The sequence below is a fragment of the Epinephelus moara genome, chromosome 16, assembly GCF_006386435.1.
Source record: "Epinephelus moara isolate mb chromosome 16, YSFRI_EMoa_1.0, whole genome shotgun sequence".
Taxonomy (NCBI): domain Eukaryota; kingdom Metazoa; phylum Chordata; class Actinopteri; order Perciformes; family Serranidae; genus Epinephelus; species Epinephelus moara.
In genome coordinates this window covers 36,631,240-36,652,717 of record NC_065521.1, presented here as the reverse complement: position 1 = coordinate 36,652,717, position 21,478 = coordinate 36,631,240, and the positions used below count along the sequence as shown (strand labels likewise).

Sequence of the window (21,478 nt, the reverse complement as noted above, 5' to 3'; positions counted from 1 at the left end):
TAAAAGTGTTTAATATGATCTCCATCAGTATTTAATGTCCTTAAGCACCCAAACAGTTTTTATATTTCCTGTTCCAAGGAGACACTCACTATCAATGAGGGAAACAACTAAAACACCTCAAACTAACTTACGTGTGACTGTCAGATCTGGCATCTTAACCATTTGGAAATTAAAATGGTGACGTTTCCGTCTTTAAATTAGACATCCCATTTTGCCCAAATTTGTTTGTCCTGGGTGATCCTGTCCCTTTAAAACCCTTGCCTGCACCCCAGGCAGACTGGGTCCAGACATCCCTCATGCTAAAAACTTATTACAACCGAATGGAAGGTGATCACCTTACCGCCAGCTAGGGTGTGGTTCTCAACTGGGTATTATGGCTGCACACGAGGGCCTCTCCTTAAGGCTTATTAATTAGGTGGAGAAATACCATGCTAAGTGGGTGAATTAGATCTCCTTCATTAAAGGTCCCTGGCATAACTATATGATACCATACTGGCTCACATCCTTAAAAATTATTTAGAAATGTGTCATGTGACATTCAATTATTTTCACACTCTCAGCATTGTCTTCTAACTATACAACTGTGTAATCTCTCCAGTCCTTGTACCCTACGGTGAAGTTTCTTCAACTATCCATTATAATCACTGAAAATGAATTATGAACAGTTTAATTACAAGATCACATGTGATCACATTTGAAAATCAGTAGTTTATATAATTGAGCTTAACCTGTTTAAAACCTGTTTAGCTGCTCTAGCTTGAAATGCAAAATTGAGTTTAAAATCTGTTGAGCAGAGATCTTGTGACCTAACATCACAGCACTGGCTGGTATATAAATAAAATGTCACAACCAAAAAAAATGATGGTCCAAACAACCCCTAAAACCAAACAAAAATAGAGAGCCCTGTCACTCACCTCAGGGTAGGACCACTCAGGGGAGTAGTCAGTGACCATGAAGAGCCGGCCTGTGGCCTGAAGCATCCCCAGAGCCCCCTGGGCGACAGCTGCAGACACCACCTCTGCTACATTCATGTAGGACAATGAGCCTGCCTCCGCTGTGTTTCCCCCTGCTGCAGCCCCTCCACTCAGAGACTGGGGGCTGCAGCAGGGCTGAAGGCAGAGCTCTGAGGGGCTGTAGCCAGAGCCCCTGGCCCCTCCATCTTCCTGGCCCTGCTGGGGGGCCCCACCACCTGCGTTCTGACTATCGGAGCTGTGGGATGTGACTAGCTGGTGAGCGTACAGGGCCCCTCCGGCTGACATGGTGGTTCCACTGCCATCCACTGAGATGAAGTCATTGATGAGGTCAGAGAACTGGTTTCCAAAAGAGATGTCAAAGTGATCCAGACTGATCTCCATGCCTGTCCCTCCTGCTCCTCCATTACTGGCCGCTCCACCGAGGCCTTGGTGGGTTCCGACAGCGTTGTAGAGTCCCTGGACCATACTGGTGCCTTGGAGGAGAGGCTGCAGCTGCTGTTGCTGCTGGGAGCGGTTGCTGCCATCATTGTTGTTGTTGCCATTATGAATTGCTACCCCTTCTCCTGCACCTCCAGTCCCTCCTGCACCACCATCCGAAGCCTGCTGCAGATAGTGCTCCGCACCCTCTCCGTTTCCCGCCCCACAGGCCTGAATGTGGTCTCCCTGCTTGAGAAGATTCTCAGCTCCATTCTCCGTGGCTCCAGCCTGAGCTGAATTCACATTGCCTGGTTGCTCTAAACCTACTACCTCCTCGTGCTCATTGCCCAGCCCAGGAAAGCTCCCCTGGTACTGTAGCAGCTGGAGGGAGCCAGCCTGGCCAGTCCCCTCTGTGGGTGAGCCTCCATTACAGTTGGCCCTGTGCTGGGTCTGGTGCGCCTGGTGGTGATGGTGGAGGTGGCCGTTGCTGCCGGGGGAGTCCGTCTTCACCACCTGCAGCCCCATATAAGCTCCAGAGTCGTGGGAGTTGTGCTCCATCATATGTGTTTTCTGGCCCATGCTTGGCCTCCCCTGCTGGGCCTGGCTGGTCTGAGAGGAATCCTGGAGGAAGAAGCTGGGGGAACGATTCTGGTGTTGCATGTGAGGACTGGACATGGCCTGAGCATAGCTCACTGTGGTAGCACTGGAAGAGTAGTCCTGCTTGGCATCAATAGCACTGAAATCCATCTGTTCCAGGGTGGTGCTGGGACTCAGACCCCCACCAGAAGGAAGCAGGGAGCCTGCTGGGGTCAGAGTCAGGCTGCCCTGGCCTGAACCAGCACCAGATGACACAGACACCCCGCTGCCACAGTTTACCACTGGCCCCACCTGGTAGCCGCTCTCCTTGGCCAGCTGCTGCTCAAAGGACGTGTCTTCTGTCTTGATGTTCTTTACCAAAGCTGAGCTGAAGGTGTAGCCATTGTCTGACATGGTGGGGGAGCGCTGCAGGCTGCCGTTGGTGCAACTGCTGCCACCGGAGGAAGATGAGGTTGAGGAAGAGTTGCCCTCTGTCTTCATTGCACTGCCTCCATATGTCTGGCCCTGTTTGGGGTTGTTTAGGAAGCAGTCGGGGTCAAAGTTCATATTGGTCTCTGGGATCTTGATGTTTCCAGCGTCCAGACTGCTGGAGAGCACCAGTTCCTCAGACACCCCAGCTGAAGACAGCATGGACAGACTGTCTCCTGCAGCTGTAGTCCCAGGCTCCCCTACTCCTCCACTGGGGAAGGCAAATTTGTGACGATCAGACAGCACCAAGCCCTGTGAGGTGGCATCTGCACCCATCAGGTGAGTGTTGGGACCCCCAGTAGGAGACATGCTGTAGACAGGATCTCCAGTGACCTCAGACATAAAGACACTCTGGGACAGGCCAGACATGACGGAGGCCACGTGGCTCATCCCTGTCACCACGGGGCTGTCAGCCATGTCTGGATCGCTGTTGAGGCCGCTGCTGATGGACACGGGGGAGTTCTGCGTGGTGTCGGGGACTTCGACCTGGTTTGTGGATGACACCTCTGTGCTGTTCTGGTGCAGCAGGACAGGCTTATGGACTTTGCCGTTGCGCTTCTCCCTGGCACTGCCCCCTCCGCCTCCTCCCCCAGAGCTTTTGCCTCCACCATGGGCACTGTGCTCGGTCTTCCCCTCCGACACATCGTTGTTTTGCACCTCAGAGTGAGCACTGCTGTAGCCCCCTGAGCGAGGGTCCACCTTAGGGGAGATGATGCGGTGTTTGGCGCTGTTGCATTTGTGGTGCACACTGCTCCCCGCACCTAAATGAGGACAAAGAGAGAAAAGAGGTTGGGGATTTGGATGGCTGAGAGGGGCGCAGGAAGGGAGAAAAGGAAATGTACTATCGATCTCCATATACTTAAGAATTGGGCAATACTACTGTTCAACGAGCAGAGACAAAGATGGATGATTTGTTTGTTTTTGTATTTATCAGTTTGAGAAAGACAATGATAAAACTATCCTTTCCTTTTAGTTACAGTTAGTAAAATGTATGGGAAGTTTTGCATGGTTTGTCACCTTATGTCATCAGAAATAAAAACGCAACTGGCGGTTATCCAGGGTAATTTGTTTTAGAAATTAATAAACCACAGCTCTACATTCTTTTCCTGAGTGACAGCCTATAGTGAAATTACACAGCTGAAAGTATTTGATTAGCATAACATTCGGGAACAGCTGGGCTCTTTCAGATATGGCCCTGACACAGTTATCAGCAAACAAAAATAATAAGCCAATAACCCTGAAACTCAATTTCACTATAAATCGCCTACCAATAAAAGACCTCAGCCACCTTCTCTGATCTACCATATAACAAACAGTATCTTTATGGCCTTTTTGTTCCTCTTGCTGAATTTTCCAGCTCTCTCTTGAGAGCAAACTCCCTCCCTTCCTCCCACTAGCCCTTACCCAGGGTGCCCGTGCAGAGGCAGTTGTGAGTCCGGGGAGGTGGCTTAGTTTGGTGGCTGTCCAGAATCTGTTGCACTAGCTGCTCCACTGAGAAGCCAGAGCTGCTGTTCCCATTGCTGCAAGTCCACTTGATGCCATGAACTGCCGGGAGAGAGGAGGAGACAGAGATGTCAGCCAGCCCAACAGACCACCAGCCACGCCAACCCCCCGCCCCACCCTCTGCCCTCCCTGTCTCTCTGCCAGTATAATTCATGCTGGTCACCTCTCTGAAATGTCAAAGTTACCATGGTGCATCAGAGAAATTAATATTCTGTTTTTTCCTGAAGCGAAATAAACAACCCACTGACTGCCCTCAGGTAAGATGGTATAGTAGTTTCATTAGTAGAGTTTGAGTGGCGCCACCTTTTAGTTCTCTATCATGTATTCTCCCTCAACTTGAACCAGAAGTGGAGCCAGATGTTGTGAACATTCAGGGCTCACACCAAACCTAGGGGCGTCCAGGGGCATGATCCTCCACAGAGATTTCTTTCTCATTGACAGCAGCTTTATGCACTATTATTCAAGCCATTTGAGATAATACAATGCCTAATAACTCAAGTTGTTCCAATACCGATACCTGTTTTGGAAACGCCTCTGATACTGCCTTAAATGCTGGATCAGGTTTCAGCAAATATGCAAGTGGAAGTATTTCCACACCCGAAAACTAGAATTACTGCTTTGCGGTTGTATGCCTCGATGAACCTGACAAGTTGCGCAGTTAACATCCATGCCTGTTACAACATGGATGCTTCACACACATCTGCCCCCCGTCAACACAGAAGATCTACACAATTAGCACATCATTTTGATTTCATTTTTGAGTCCAAGTGGACATTCATGCCAAATTTGAGGAAATTCCCTTAAGGATTTCTTGAGACATTGTGTTCACAAGAATGGGACGGATGGCTGGACGGACAGAAAACCAGAAAAAGCTCCGGCCCGGAGGTATAAAAACAGCAGTTTTCCTGGTAGTCAGTTCGTCTTTGCTGCTCTTAAACAGTAGCCCACACAGGAAGTTGCGCTGTGCATCCACTGGCAACTACTACTTTGGAGCACCGAAGAAGTGACCTCTGGTAAATAGTGCCACGTTAGCCACAAAATGTCAGCAATTTGGCATTTTTACTGTAAAGTCCCACCATTAGTCATATTTTTATGACTGACAGTCAATTTAGATAATAAAAGACATTTGTTCCCTCTTTGTATTCATTTTTTATAGAGGGTTCAACCTGAGTCATGCCATACAACAATCACCCATGCAGGGTTAATAGTATATTTATTTATAATAGTATTTTTTCAATGCAATGGTATTGGATCGGAACTCAGAACCGGCTGATGTGCAAGGAAAAAATGGTATTGGGGACATCTCTATTAAATCCATACATCATTTGTCACCAAGAAAAAAATCATCTTGTTGAGCCTCCATCCTATCCTGTATCTAACTGTTCTCCAACTGTCTTTATCATTCTGAAACCAGAACACCACAAATGTTGAGGATGACTAATTTTCACTCCTGCCACCTAAAAAGAGGCAATAATTGTCTGATGTTACTATTTTTAGGTTACATAACAAAGGTAGGGTAGGAATTGGTGTCAACAGCATTACTAATCTTGACACCTATTTTTGTAATACTATAGTGGGAGTAGAGTTCACAGAATTAATGTTTAGCTGACAAATCTGCTCCATTTAAATCCATGCCATAATAATCTGGGCTGCTCTAATTGCAAATCAAGTATCAGCAACAATGCCAAGTAAATGTGGTCGTCAATACTCTGAATTGAATATTAAGCCTGCAGAGGAACATTTACTCAATTAAACCCTTTTCTCACTGCACAAAAACCCCACTAACACCAGCTAACATCTGGCTTTGTTAATCAATGGGAAAGGAATCAGCATTCACTCCCAGGTCAAATGATTCTGCAGTCGTCCCGAGTGTTTATCAGCTCCAGCTCTGATCAGCTTTGATGGGCAGGGATGGAAATGCAACATCTGGGGAGATGCACTAATTTTAGCCCCTTTGATGACAAGATGCAAAACGGCAGCCCACAAAATACCGCCCATCTCAGGTCCAAGCAGCATTTGAATGTCATTCCAAATTACTCCGCATGAGTTTGAGAGAGAGAGACTGAATAAGAAAGAGATATAAAGACAAGTAACCAGTGGAACACTTTCACAAGCCACCATGTTGCTCTCTACGGTTTACTAAGCTGTTTTCTGGCCTGTCCATGATGCTGAACGTGACACACCAGGATAAAAAACAAAACAAAACAGAAAGGCATACCAGTCTGCTGCAGATCTGGGCTACTGGCAGTAGTTTATTGCCTGTTTTTAGCAGGTTTTTCCGTGTCTAAAAAAACTGCATACACGCCCTAATTTGGGGGGAAAAGGGGCATTAGCTACGTATGATTTCTTTAGGGAGCAGCATAGACTCAGGGAGAACATTCATGGCAGGAGCCCCTGAAGCAACCCCCCGCTCTGCCCCTGCATTAAAATATAACTTTATATAATAACTCCAAACACCCTTGTCTTTTCTCCTTCTCCCTATGTGTCCTGTTTCCATAGTCCAGACTTGAACAGTCACTTTTCTTCAGCCTCCTCTCGCTGTTATACCTGTGTAACTTCTGCACTGCACTGCTTATTCTCTATTGTGCCTCTTCCCCTCCCAAGTGTCAGTGTCTGTTGCCACTCTGGCCTCCCCTCTGTGAGTGCTGACGAAGGTGACAGCACACCCAATCCTTCCACCCTCCACCCTTACCCCGACCTATGACTCTGTTCTGACAGGGAAAGCCTCTGGGGAGGAATGTCACCTAGCTGCTGCTGGATCTGCTGCTGCACCGGGGAAGAAAGAGAGGCTTTCTCCTGTAATGCTCCACTCCCCGCCTCAGTCACACCTCGCTAGCAACTCCTAATACTTTTCATCGCTCCACTTGCTAACCAGCCACCACTTTTGATGAGACAGATAGTGGTTTTAGTGGCGGTAAGGTGGTAGGAGACACCACTGAGTGCTGCGGCGCTCAGGCTCTCAAGCGAGAAAAAAGGTAATATTTCAGAAGTGAAGCATATTTAGACTATCAAACAAAATCAAGCCTGCTTTAATTCAACTTCCCTTCACTTCAGTACCTTATTTGGTTAAATATGCAGGAGAGAGATACATAAAAAGAGTCAGGTTTAGAAAACAGCGAGAATTTGCTTAGTGCATGTCTGTTTGCATATGAGATAAAAGGAGATGGAAACAGCATAAGATGGTGAGGGTAATGCAGATTAAAGACAGAGCTAGTTAAGGCGAAGTGAAAAAAGCTGGGAAACATGATTGGATGACTGTGATAGGGATCTGACTTGAAAGCTTTAAGATCCTTTGGCAGATTACAGGCTGGTCACCAGCAGATGTCAGTAGAACTGCTGTGATCAAGCTGAGATCAGACGCTCCACAGACAACTCGCTGTGGCAGGTTATGGAAACATAAACAGGATTCATTTTTGATCTGCTATGAATTCAGATTTGTTCAGCCATTAATCTGGAGTGAGTGAGCTGGAAAAAAAAAGATTGGACACCAAATGTGACAGGGAAGTTTCATCTAATGTCACTGTAATTACTGCACAAATAATTGTGTCTGTCTGGAGATCCCATTAGACAGTGCAGCTTGAGTCACCGTTCACCTCCTGACAGTGTGTAATGCAAACAGTACAAATGAGATGATGGTAGCAATACTGACACGAAGATGATAGGGCCACAGGAATACTAAAAAACACTGTCATGAATCCCCTGCTGTGACAAAGCCAGTAGGGAGGCTGCGGGACGGAAGAGCATCCTGATTCAGGAATGGTGACAGAGCAAGAGTGAGAGCCTAATGCAACAGCTTACGTCCACCATGTAGTGCCGTCCCTATTTGTCCAAACAATCTCATCTCCCCTCCACCCTGATCCTTCATGCCAGAATTGCCTCAGCCCTCTTCATCGAGACGGGCGTCACCCCCAGAGGCTCGGGGTTGTTGACGTACAGTTGCCACCGTGTCTGCCTGTCTGCTCTTCTCACTGAGGGTTATGTTCCAAAGCAGAAATGACAGGAGCAGTGCCACTAGGTTTAATCCCAGTGGCAGCAACAGCAGAGGCACCAAACAGCAACCTAGTCACATCATCATCCTGATGACTGCATCCTGTCATGAGCAGCATCGCACAGCCCTAATGACAAACATGGTTGATCTGTAGGACACATGCATACCCCATCTGGTTGCCTCTGCACCATTGGGCTCTATATGGGACAGTGGAGTACAATAGTTTACATGATGGCCAGCCCTGTCTGTCTCGCCTTGGCCTGTTCTTCTCTGGCCCTGTCTGTCTAGCCCGGAGACAGGCCCTCTGTCTGTCTGAGTGTTTGTTAAAGCTGCTCATGCGCTATCTGTCAGCAGGCTAGGGGCATAGCTGGGGAGAGTGCTGCGTGTTTATAGCATTAGACCAAAAGAGTGAATCAAGCTGGCTGCCTTGTCTATAGAACTGTAGCGTGACTGAGTAGTGATGCCACTCTCTTACCCCCCTCTCCACTCCCTTGCTCCTTCTCTTTCTCATCAAACACCGCAGGGCGTTAAGGAGGACTAGGTCAGACAAGGCCATGTTTCACAGGGCTTATATTTGAACTGCCGTGGGCGAGCATCCGTGCATGTGAAAGTTTTTTGCGACTGAGAGCAAGAGTGCGTGTGTGTGTGTGTGTGTGTGTTTTTGTCGTGGGGAGACAGAATAAGCTCAACTGATCCATGAAATCCACATTTTTCCTTTGTTGTTTTTTTTGTATCATTAGAGGTGTCAAATGGTTTGCGCACTGAAATATCGTGAAGAGAATAACAAAGGGGAAGAGCAAGACGGAAGAGGGCAATTATATCGCAAAAAGTTGACAATGCTCCGGAAAAATAACTATTTGACATTAAACTAAGGGTTCGTGCGCTGACAAAAATCAGCTCGTGAAATGGGAGCCATCATCGTAACATAACAATTTCCTAACGTACAGCCACACACCGTATATGACCCAAAGTCAAACATACTGTACTGTACACTCCTGCAATCTTACACTCTGCACTCAATTCTCAACCTACAAAGTTTGATGGTTTCGCACATTTCTGATAAAGAAAAAATGTGTCCTCCTAGTTCATCTATACAGCCTCCGAGGAATCGAGGAAGTTCTGCTATGTACAAAAAGGGATCCAGATCTGTGCACATATTATAACATGCCTGTGCATATCTACTAATAGATGCAATTTTCTAAGATTCCTAATATATAGGCCAGTCTGGGAATAAATGCACTGTATGTTAAGAGCTAATGTATAATTTAAGATTAAATAATGCATTGATAACACAGCATGACTTCATTGCCAAGTCTTCGCTCCCTACACTGGGATGAAGGGTGCTATCTCACACGGCCACTAGATGGCAATGTTGCTCCATTGCTGAGCTTGTGTTGACATGCTGGCTGTTCCAGGAGAAAGAGAGAGGGATAGAGAGGAGAAGGAAGAAAGATAGAAGGCAAAGACAGAAAGCAGGAGAGAAATTTTTGCTCTTTATGTAGCCCCCTCATGTAGCCTGGCAGCTAGAAGGCATCTCACACTCACCCTCTTTGTCCCAACAACACCCAAAGTTAATGACTTTACGCATTACTGCAAATGGTGCTTGGTTTTTACATTAAGCCACAGATCTAATGAATACAGTAGGCCGTTGTTGTAGAGTGGCTGTCCTGAGGTAAGGCTTATGTTAAAATATGTCCTAAAACTGATAGTGAGCAGAGCAGTGAGGAGGATAACAATATAGCCAAAGACCTCAGTGATGATGGTCCGGGCTGCCTCGTCAGTATGCAGCCTGCATACGCGTGTGCTTGTAAAGCTGCTGACACGTTCCTCTTTACCTGGCCACATCGCCAATAATTGGCCATCGGAATATCAGTCACAGCCCTGCTGGCCCCTGCCAGGCACGCCCGAATCACAGTGTGGTTGTTAAAGGGATCTTAACAGCTGTCTGAAAGATTTCCAATGCCCCACAAGGTCCCAATTTGACTATTATCATCATCAGACAAACCCTGACTTTTTCCAAAACATTGCCTCAATCTTTGGGCAGTTCTGGAGACTCATAAAAACGGCATAGTGCACCTCACAGAGCATTAGTAAAGCTGATAACAACAGGGATCAATTCATTGAAGGGGGAGGGAGGCAGAGAGAGCCAGAGAAGGGGTGGAGGGGGGTTTTCTGGTGAGTCAGACATTCTTGCTCCCACGCACTAACATGAATCAATAACCAGCTTGCTGCCCTCCTCTGCCTTGACTTCCTTCCTGGGCCAGAGAGGAGGCGCACTCTCAGCCCGGCCAGAGTGGTGCCAGAGGTCTAGGGGAAGAGCTGACCTTTGACCCCTAACTAGCAGACAGCTCCGGGAAGAGCACACGCTCACATAAGAGTGTGGGAACACTGGCCGAAGATGTGCTCTGACTGAGGTGCTGAGGGCACTTAGTGTACCAGCTATCAGCAAATAGGACTTGACATTACATCCTCAGACAAAAACAACAACCACTATGTTTAGCCTTCCCATGCATGTAGACATATAAAAGCTATTAAGGCCCTTTTAGAGGAGACAGCAGCTGTTTACATTAAAAGTTATTAATAAAAGTTGGGGTGACAAGAATTGATGAATGCACAATACTGAATGGGTTTTTTTCAGTACTCACACATGGGCTTGAGCTGGCCGATCAGCTCTTCCTTCGTCCACTTGGCCCACTCCTTCTTGTCTGTATTGATGGAGCACAGGATCGGACCACATGGTTTCCCACAATCCTCAATGGCTGGAACATTCAAATAGTGGACGAGCACAATATCAGGGTTCTGTGGGGAACACGGAGAGAGAAAGAGAGAGAGGGGAAGGTTACATGAGATGGATAGTCTGTCTAATTGGGCTGCAACTAACGATTATTTTCACTGTCGATTCACCTGTAGATTATTTTCTTGATTAATCGATCAGTTGTTTGGTCTATAAAATGTCAGAAAATGGTGAGCTTGAATTACCGCCCCGCGTAAGTATGCCTCTGCAAACCAGACAAATAGTCTGTCTGTGAAGCATGGCTGCTTCAACCACTTCTTCCCTCCGACAGCACAGAAAATCTGTTGTTTCAAGGTGGGCACCCAAGATTAGTGTCACCATTTCAGTATCTGACCAAATGTCTCCTGACTGATGGTGTTAAATAATGGCTAGAAAAGTGTTTTTGAAGGACATCATGATGTCACAGTGAAGTTGACCTTTTGGATATAAAATGTCATCCCTTCACCATTTTATCCTGTTAGACATTTGTGTGAAACGTTGTCAAAATTAGCGCATGAATTCTCAAATTAGGGCCAAAAGCATGTTTCATAAAGTCACACATTAAGGTTACATTGACCTTAATCTTGACCTTAATCTTTGACTTTCAAACACCAAGTTTTAAACAGTTTATTAAATCCAAGTAGACGTTTGTGCCAAAGAACTTCCCTCAAGGTGTTCATTCACGAGAATGAGACGGACTAACAATGACTTTTAACTATGAGCACCAAAATCTAATCAGTTCAACCTTGAGTCTTGAGTCCAAGTGGACTTTTGTGCCAAGTTTTAAAAAAATTCCCTAAAGACATTCTTGAGATATTGCAATCACAAAAATAAGACAGACAAGATCACAGTGATCTTGACCTTTGACTTATGACTACCAAAATCGAATCTATTCATTGTTGAGTCAGAGTGGATGCTTGTGCCAAATTTGGAGGGATTCCCTCTAGGCGTTCTGGAGATAAAAGAATGAGACAGACAAGGTCACAGTAACCTTGACCTTTGAACACCAAAATCTAATCAATTTATCCTCGAGTCCATGTGGACTTTCATGCCAAGTTTTAAAAAAATCCCTGAAGGTGTTCTAGAGATATTGTAATCACAATAAGACAGACAAGGTCACAGTGACCTTGACCTTTGACCACCAAAATCTAACCTACTCATTGTTTAGTCCAAGTGGACATTGTGCCAAATTTGAAGAAATTCCCTCAAGGCATTCTTGAGATTCAAGACAATGGGATGGACAAATGGACAACCTAGAAACATGATAACTCTGGCCATGGCCATCACCAGCACGGAGGCATAAAAATGACGATCAGTGTTTTCTACAGGCCGAGAAGACATCCTCAAGTTGATATTCATTTAATTGATTATTCAATTATTTGTTGATTAATTAGTAGTTGACAACTAATTGATTAATTGTTGCAGCTCTGTCTCAGAGAATGGTTTCTTGAAGATAGAAATGCAAAGAGTGGTAGTGACACATAGATACTGTGGCTGAGCTGTTGGGACTTCTATGTGAAACATGCCAGCTGGTTGGTGAGAAGTAAAATGTTGCTGAACTAGAAACACTGTATGGTAACTCTCTCTCTCTCTCTCTCTCACACACGCACACACACGCACACACACACACACACACACACACACACACAAACAACAGAGCCCAAGAACAGAAGAGTAAACGCACAATCCATAACACAACCAGGCAGCAGAACAAATCTGGGATCAGAAATCTGCAATAATCTCACTCATTATGTGACTATCTGTATCGCCAAACGTGTATGCGCTTTGACGTGTACACCAGTGGGTGCCATTTACGTGCGTATTTGCATGTGCATATGTGTGATAATTACAATGTGTGCTCATGTAACACACTTATGGCATTTTGTCAAGTCCTCCCACATGGTGAGTTGATGCCCTCAATTAACTCTGCCTGTATTTACCAAGTCAAAACTCAACAATTTGCTGCCTGCAAATTGTTACTGGGTTACCTCAGCAAATTCCCCAAATTGACAGCTTATGAATAATAGGTGGCGTTTAAAGGAATGTTGTGCTGGTGTGAATAACATCAATTCGCTTCTGTAATCATGAAAAGCTTTGATTACCGAGCATGGCAAAGAGTCACACAAGGATTGTTCTCGTTTCAGTCCTTATCGCTTCCAATTTATTATAAACATCGGGCTGTCACTAAACCCACACAAACTGAACACAGAAATACAGTACAGTATCCCCACACTGACACATAGGATGCAAATACAAGCTGCTCTGGATATAACTGACCTGTATGCGGCCATATATAGGCAGATATACCCTCTATTTCAGTTTAGTTTATTTCAATCATTTTCCAACTCGAATACACACATGAGAAAAACAGCGAATAACAACAAGTCATTACTTTTGAAGCCTTATCTTATTGTACCTACCCTTTTTACATTAATTGTTTTGTACTGCTCTCTTTAAAGGTACAGTGTGTAGGATTTAGGGGGAATATATTGGCAGAAATGGAATACACGTTTACTTTAATCACCTGATAATAAGAACTGTAGTGTTTTCGTTACCTTCGAATGAACTGTTTATATCTATATAGGCAGCAGGTCCATGTCTATGGGTACCGCCATGTTGCATCACTGTGTTTCTACAGTAGCTCTCAATGCACAAACCAAACACTGACTCTAGATAGGGCCACCTATATCGAGAAAAACAGTAATTTTTTCAACGTGAACCTACTTTATTAAGTGTTTTTACCGAAATCAAAATCACTGGATCTGTTGGTTTTGGAGAGGCAGAGACCTCTACAGATAATTCAGCTTGTGGTAACAAAAAAAAAAAAAAAAAAAAAACCCTGAACATCTGGATGTTTTGTTATCAGAGAAAAAAGGTGAGCACACAATAGTAAGTGCAAGGCTAGCAACAAGTCACTGACATGCCAAACAGCATCCATGAATTCAGGAGTTTGCCATATCATCTCGTTCACAATAACACTGGTCTGATTTTTAATATCATATGAAAAATTCATTTCGTGATATTTGCGATATTTCGACTTTGACGTCTTACTGTTACCCACGTCAACAACAAGCATGGCTGAAAGCGAAATTATTACAGACTCTGCGGTGGTTCCACGGAGATCCAAGTGTACGTTTTTTTTTTTGTATTTGGGAGCTGTTGAAATGTTTAAGTTGTGGTAGATTTTATTTTAACTATTAATATTGTATACAGAATCTGAATCTCACTCTGAGTTACTGTTGTTGTTTACAAACTAAAGAAATGAGAGATGATTTCTGTTTGTTTTTTCTGTTTATTAAACTTTATCACTGATTTTGTTGCAATGCTATTTTCTTAAATTAATAATATTTTTTTCTCTAATTTGTCATATTGTCAAAAATTTACGATATAGCAAAAATACCCTGAAATATTGTGATATTAACTTAAGGCCAATAGCCTACCCCTACGCGAAACACAATTTTTTAACATGAGACTGCTTTATTCAGTGTTTTTACTGGTTTAAATCAGCAGGTCCCTTTGTTCTGGAAAGGAGAAGACCTCCACAGATAATTCTGCTCCTGGTAAAAACCTCTTAACAATGAACACTACTTGAATTCTAACCGGGAGAAGCGTCAGCTGGTTGCAATCTACAATCCTCACCACTAGATGTCACTAAATCCCCCTACAGTTTGCAACTGTTCTTAGATTTATACAATAAAAATGAAAGAAACAAGTGAAACAAAATACATATTATACATGTCCTAATCAAAATTTATACACATACACCAGTGTTCAAATCTCAGTTTTACATTTGTTGATCTTATTTAAAGATATTTTTTAATCTGTGTATCACACATTGTCCTTTCCTTTTCAAAACTATTCCACAAATTAACGTTTACTGTTTGATAACTTTGTTTTGCATTTGTTCAAATCTTTGATTTTGCAAACATACAAATTCCTCTTAGTTCATTCTGACTCATTCTGGCAGAACAACTTCTGGTTACAGTCTGCAGGCATCTTATGTTTTACTTTATAAATCAATTGTGCAGTTTTATAGTCCACCAAATCTCTGAATTTGAGAGCATGCAAGTTTATAAATAATTTATTGGTTGGCTCATGATAATCAGCTCTGTTTACAATTCTTACTGCTCTCTTCTGTAGCATAAAAATTGGATTTGTGATTGTTTTGTATGTATTTCCCCAAACCTCCACACAGCAGGTAATGTATGGAACTATAAAAGAATATAGGAGAAACTCACAACACACAAAATCATACTTGCGTGCACTCGCAGCTAAAATAAGGCGAAAGAATCGACAAACAAACAAAGAGTTTGATAGAGAAAAATGCTGTGACAACACGTGTGTGTGACTGCAGTTTGAAGCTTCATCAGTACTAAGTGGCAAATAAATCAGGGCGCTGCTACTGTAGGTCTGTGCTCCCTCTCAGTGTGTACCATTAATCTACGACTGCACCCCCTCTCTCCTTCTCCCCTTTCATCAGACAAGGGTGTGGTTTGGGGCAAACAGATCCAAAGAAACAATCAGTTCTTTGAAAAAAAACATAACTATCTCAATGTGTTCGAGCAGCTCCAGTAGTGGAAGAAATTATATGTAAAGCAGCCTCAGGAGGAGGACAGTTGACCTCCCTCCAACACCTCCACCAGGACCTGGAGCCGGACACTGCAGCATGTTATCTCACCGCTTCCCTTGTCCCCTGTCATTGGTATGGACACTAGGTGACGACTGCTGCCCTGTTTGGATGGAGATGGCACAGGGCGGAGTGTGATGCTCCCAGATGGCATCACCAGCTGTGTCAATAGCTAAGAGATGCCCTCAATCTTTACTTGGAATGAGAGCCCCAAACGAAGACAGCTCCATTCAATTATGATCATACATAAACTTATGTGAATGTATGGGAGTGTGGGTGGGAGTGGATATGTGTAGACACACGTATAATTGTGTACAAACACACAGACACACACACAAACAGACTGAACATGGAGTCATTCACATACTGTAACAGTCACACATATACTCACAAGACACACAAGGGTTAGCTTGACACAGTCGTACACAATCTCCTCCATCCAACACCCACATTCACAGCTGTTTCCTACCTTTTCACACACAGCCACACAAATATGCAAACACACACACACACACACACACACACTACACACAAAGGAAGGGACCACGTGGCAGCCTTAGAGCTCACCCAAACACAAGTAATCTGCGTCGCTGTGCTTTGCTGTTAAGAATCAGCTATCTGTCTGTCGCTCTCTTTCGACCCAATCTTGTTTCGCCCCCCCCCCTTCTTTCTTTACAACACCTTTAACAGTTCTCTCCCATATCAGGCCCACCTCCACTCTGAGAGGAAAACAACACAATGAAAATGTAAAGCATCACATAAATCTATCAGGATGGTAATTTAATTTAGTTTCCTGCTGGCTGCTTTCTTTTTTCCACAGTGTAATATCAGGAGTTGGTTCTCCGGGAGTCGAGGTGGGGAAAACGGGCTGAGGGGGGAACTTTTTGCCTGGATACTATTTTCCACAGAAAATGAGATCTCATTAACTTATTGATTCATTGTGTAATGTAGTCTTTTGGTTGTGTTTTCACTCAGTTTCCCCATGCGGGTCTCAGGGCAGCTTTCCAGCCTCACTTCCGCAGTGGAAGGGAAGAGACTGGGATACAGTTGCAGGAGCCAGTGGTGTGCATGTGGGTGAGGATGTGTAGCTGTTTGTATCTGTGTTTGTATATGTGTTTATGTGAGCTTGAGCCTATAAACGCGTAAATGTCAGCATGCTGGCCGTATCTGCGTGCATGTGTGCCAACCATTCCCACGTTAAGGCCTCTTAAAGCATGAACGTATCATGCATATGTAAAATGTAGCATGTCTCCAGCCAGCATTTTGATGTTGCTGTGTTGTGTTAATGTTTACTGCACCTCCCTAGAACAGATGGATAGATGTTGAGCTAATTACTAGCAGAGTCTTGGGGAGTCAGCCATGGGGGTGGAAGGCCTGCTGAGTGGGTGGTGGAGCGCCTTCCTACCCCTCCTTTCACCACTCTCTCTGTCTCTCTAACAAACACACACAAACACATCAGCTTACAAAGGCACTGATGCACGTGGGAAAGAGCACACAGTTGTGTATGCGCACATTCACGGTCTAATACACAGTGCACGAGACATATGAAAAAGTTGGTGTGCCAACACTCTCACACACGCAAATGCGATATGCAGGACATCGCCATCGCAACCGAAGGATAAAGGTGCTGTTGTAGCCAGGCAACAGGTTTCTCTGGCACCCACGCACTTAGAGGCAGCCAGTGCTCCTACGATCTCTCAGTGACTGCCTACCTCGTCCTGAAGTCATACACCCTGTTCTACTCCAAAAGACAAGGAGGGGGAGAAAGAGAGAGATTCGCTAATGGAGCTGAAGACACAGACAGAGTCAGATGTCACTGGAGACAGATACAATGACCTTCTAGTTTGCGCTGAATGCGAGGTAGCGAATGTGTATGCTGTGCAGCCGAGATATAACTAACTGGGACTTGAGTACAAAGCACATCTATTGATGGAATCTCGTATTAGTGGTCAAGTAATGTGTTCGCTGTCTCGTTAAGTCTCTGTGACCCTGCCACATCTCTGCCACTCTCCTGGAACACCTCCATGTAGCCGCTACTCCAACAGCCCACCACAGCTCATTAAGAGACGAAGAGCGAGGGAAAGAGACCGAGTTGGAGAGAGAGATACATGGAAGGACAGAGAGACGGAGACAGAAAGAAGAATGAGAGTAACAGCTCTTATATTGTCAGCCAGGCAGCTCTGCTCCATGGTTGTACTCCACCATAGTAGGCCTCGCTTTCACAACCAGTGCACAGGAGCGATAAGAACACCATTAACATGAAAGGATCTTAATTGAGAGGGGATGCTTCATGCAACGTGGATGAGCCTGAGAGTGCAGGAGGAAAACCTTGTTCCTCTCTGATAAAATAACCCACACCCAGGAATGGGGGCTTCAAAGCCTGTCATACTGAAGGAAAGAGCGGAGCAGACAGGGGCTCAGGTATGGGAAAGGCCCCCCTTTTTACCCACTTTTACTGTGAGGAGGGAATGGGGAAAAAATAAGCAAAGGAGGGGAGGAATCAGACAGTCCTTCATGGGAGAATTGAACTAGCAGGCTACAGGGATATCCATTTCAATACAAAATATCATGAAAGCAGGAACAGTCGATTGTTTTGTCACAAACATTCAGCATCAAGGCATAAATACAGAGGGGAGGCGCATGTGTTGGTGCGTTTCTGTTTGTGGATGTATCTGTGGCTTTATGTATTTGCGTCTGCCTACATTAAATTATAAATAGCGTGTGAATGAGTGTCTGGAGGCAGATTTCTGTATGTTGCTTGGCGTACGTACATCAGTATGCATGCTGAATGAGTGCAATGAGCTGTGAGTGTGAGTCTGAGTGGATCTGCTATTTTGACTGCATATTCATTCCGTCTGTGCTTGCAATGTGTATTAGAGTTTGTGGTGTGAATCTCCGCATATGTCCGTGCAGTTTGAAGCACACATGGAACACCTGTGTATGTATGTGTTTCATGTTGTGCGCTGTGGTCTGCCGAACGGGTACGAGGGGTTATTAAGGCCCTGCTCTCTCGGCTATGCGGGGGCAGTTGCCCTGGCAATGGCATAGTGATGGATGACATGGGGTGCCAGTCATTAGGCAGCCTCCTGGCCTCTGGCACTGAGGTTGCACTCTTAAACACCGACCTCCCCCGCCTGTCCCCAAACACCGCTGCTCATTTCAAGGTCAACTGCCTCTGTGGTGCTGCAAGTTCACCTCCACAAGGCACAAGACTTCTTCCTTTTGTTTGGAACCTTTATCGCTCACTGCCAACGGGTGTGTTTTGGAATGTGGGGGTGGCTGGCTGGTGCCGTGCCTCGTGCAGACACACAGAAGCGCAGCCACACACATGCAGTACATGAACACACACATACAAGCGCACACACCGAGGTAAACAAAACCCCACGTCAAACCCTCCCAAAAAGGCAGCAAACAGCCTGAAGCTCCTGTCTAGGTAGCGGAGCAATCCCCAATCTGAACCTGTCTCCTCCCCTCTCTCTTTGGGTCCTCTATGACAAACTTGTTGTATAAATGTTCCCAGTTTAGAATACAGACACCCTAATTGGGGTGTCTGGAGTCAACACTCAACTTAACTGCTACAGTTCACCCTCTACTGCACCCGGCTCTCCACCAACTACAACACAGCCTGAGTGCCAGGCTAAAATGATGCCCGGGGTGGGTACCAATCCAAGGGTAAGAGCCAGTTTACAGAGGGTTTCTTAATGTGAATTGCCTCGATTGCCTCTGTCCAAGGTCTGTGAGTGGGATGGCAGGGCACAGCACAGCAGGAGGTCCTGATTTAGGGAAGATTCATACTCCACCTCTTTACCTCCACTACCTAGTGCACGGGCAGGGAGATATGAAAGGCAGAACTTGGAACTTTTGAGGAACAGGAAGAGGCCAGCATGTTTGAGCGTGTTTCGGAGGAAGCCAGGGGCTGAGGCCTGTGATGTTTAATTCAGTAGCACATAATCACTCCGATGGAGTTGAGAGCGGGGCTTTAAATAACTCAGCTTAGAGGGGCAGAACTGCTTCACTCTGGGTGGGGGAATGCGAGTCCGTGCGTATGTGTGTGTGCGTGCGTGCACGTGCTGGTGCACTTGTGTGTGTAATTGTGCAGATATGTGAGTGCATTTCGCATTTCTACATGTCTGTGAGTGAGTATGCAAGAGAGTGCTCCTATGTTTTTGTGTGTGGCTCCTCCTTGCTTTGAAATTTTTTATTTGTGCAGTGCACCACAGTAAAAGGTGGAGTGTGTTTGTTGCTGTGCCAAGCATCTGCATGCATTACAATAAAAGTGCAAAAGGCCAGTATTCAGAGTCTGAATATGGAGGAGCATTCTGGATGCCAAGCAGGCAGGCAGTAAGTCAAGCGGTAAGCCGGGCAGTGAGGCATTGAAGCCCCTTTAGCTGCCACAACTCAACTCACAGTTTACAGCCTACTTATTCTTCCTAAGGCCCTTTCAGAGCACACTACCCTCTCCATTAGTTGTGGTGGTCCCAAGTGAGAGGCCACGCTGCCCAGGGGCGAGCTGAGAAAGGGCCATCAGGATCCCATCCGGCTGCCATAATGGCCTTGGCTCAGCCCATGGCACTGATCCTAATATTCAGTGGCCATCCAGGTGACACAAGTCACACTGGAATAAAAGGAGGGAAAGGAAGTTACTGAGCTCTCTACGACAGTGGGAGGATTTAACCGTGTGCTCCCCCTTCATGGTTCTTTTCCTTTGTTTCTGCCTCAAAATAACCTCTCAACCTCTGGCTTTTTCCGAGTCTTTCCCACTCTTTCATTTTCATCTCTTCCTCCTAGGGCATAGTGCAATTCATTTGGAGGAGGAAAACACAGCTAATGCCATCTCTCTCTACTCCCTCTCTTCTGCTCTCGCTCCCTTTCATATCAGTGCTGAGTCTGATTTGTTTGTGTGCGTCGTCTTTCTCCCCGTGCCAGTCGACAAGGCGTGCTATTTATGTGCCTCTGCCCGTGTCTGTGAGCGAATCAGGACTTCACAGGAGCAGCCAGGGGAGATGTGCTGGTGCATTTCTAAACAGGGAGTCACAGGGAGGACTGATGTGTGTCCAGCAGCAAGACAGTCCAACCTGGCCACTATCTGCTCCTGCAATGGCCCACTGAACAACAATAGATAACGCGGGGTTGTCGGCATCAACAACAACAACTGTTGAGGTTGTAGCAGAAAACAGACCCATTCAAGCACAAACTAGTGGAGCATAAATGCACATATATGTAGACGTGTACTCACACTGTATGCATCAAGAGAGTTACACACAATGACAACAGCAATGGCCACAGGACTGCTGAGCCTGTGTGCTCTGTCAAGCATGGTGAGGGGCTCATTATTATTACTGGGCTGGATACTGGAGCAGCCCCAGAGCTCAGCTTGGCAAGACCTCTCTCTGGAGACACACACACACTGGCCTCTACACACACACATACACACCATACAAATGGGTAATCAAACGTCTGCCCCTGGGAAAAAAAATGCTCAAATGGTTTCCTAGCAACCAATGGTGTGTATTGGGTCCACATGAAAAATGAAAAATAAAGACAGTGTGTGTGGTTGTGTGCGAGACAGAATGAAAGAATGAGGTTGAGATTAACAGTGTATATTAGAGGGAGATAGAGGGGTTTATGGGGTGAAGTACGGAGTGGTCGCAGATAAGAGGTCGTGAATGGGGATATGAAAAGGTAATGAAGAGAGAAAGAGAAAAGGCACCATCAGAAGTCTGCCAATCAGATCGACAAACACGAGCATTTCCCCAGCCTCTCTACAGGGGCAGTGTTGACTGCGAGTTGATCCGCGGAGCAGGTCCACAGACAGTTAAGGTCATGGTTATCAAATCACAGCTCTGAGAGAGATCATCACGGGAATAAATGAGTATCTTACACACTGTTACAAATATGTAGCGGCACTGCAGGGGACAGGATTATGCAAGAACCAAAGCATAGGCTTTAGAAAACGGCCTAAAACGCAGTGCTGCATATCACACCAGGTTCGAATGCAAAACACAGGGGGCTGAGCTATACCAAAGGCACACAATCAGGTGAGAGTAGTGGTTTGTAAAATTGCCGCAGAGCGCTGTACAAAGAATCTCTGGGCCTCTAAAGAGTTTTTTGATCATTGCAGAACATTGTAA

At 45.5% G+C, this 21,478-nt stretch overlaps 1 protein-coding gene across 1 annotated transcript in view; it reads right to left on the bottom strand.

Moving 5' to 3' along the window:
* camta1a (calmodulin binding transcription activator 1a) overlaps window positions 1-21,478 on the bottom strand; it is a 929,980-nt gene that overhangs the window by 36,958 nt on the left and 871,544 nt on the right. The window contains exons 7-9 of the mRNA XM_050064291.1: window positions 10,593-10,746; window positions 3,861-4,001; window positions 915-3,217 (exon numbers count right to left, since the gene is read on the bottom strand). Of these exons, the coding sequence (XP_049920248.1) occupies window positions 915-3,217; window positions 3,861-4,001; window positions 10,593-10,746 (2,598 nt within the window). The remainder of the gene's footprint in view (window positions 1-914; window positions 3,218-3,860; window positions 4,002-10,592; window positions 10,747-21,478) is intronic.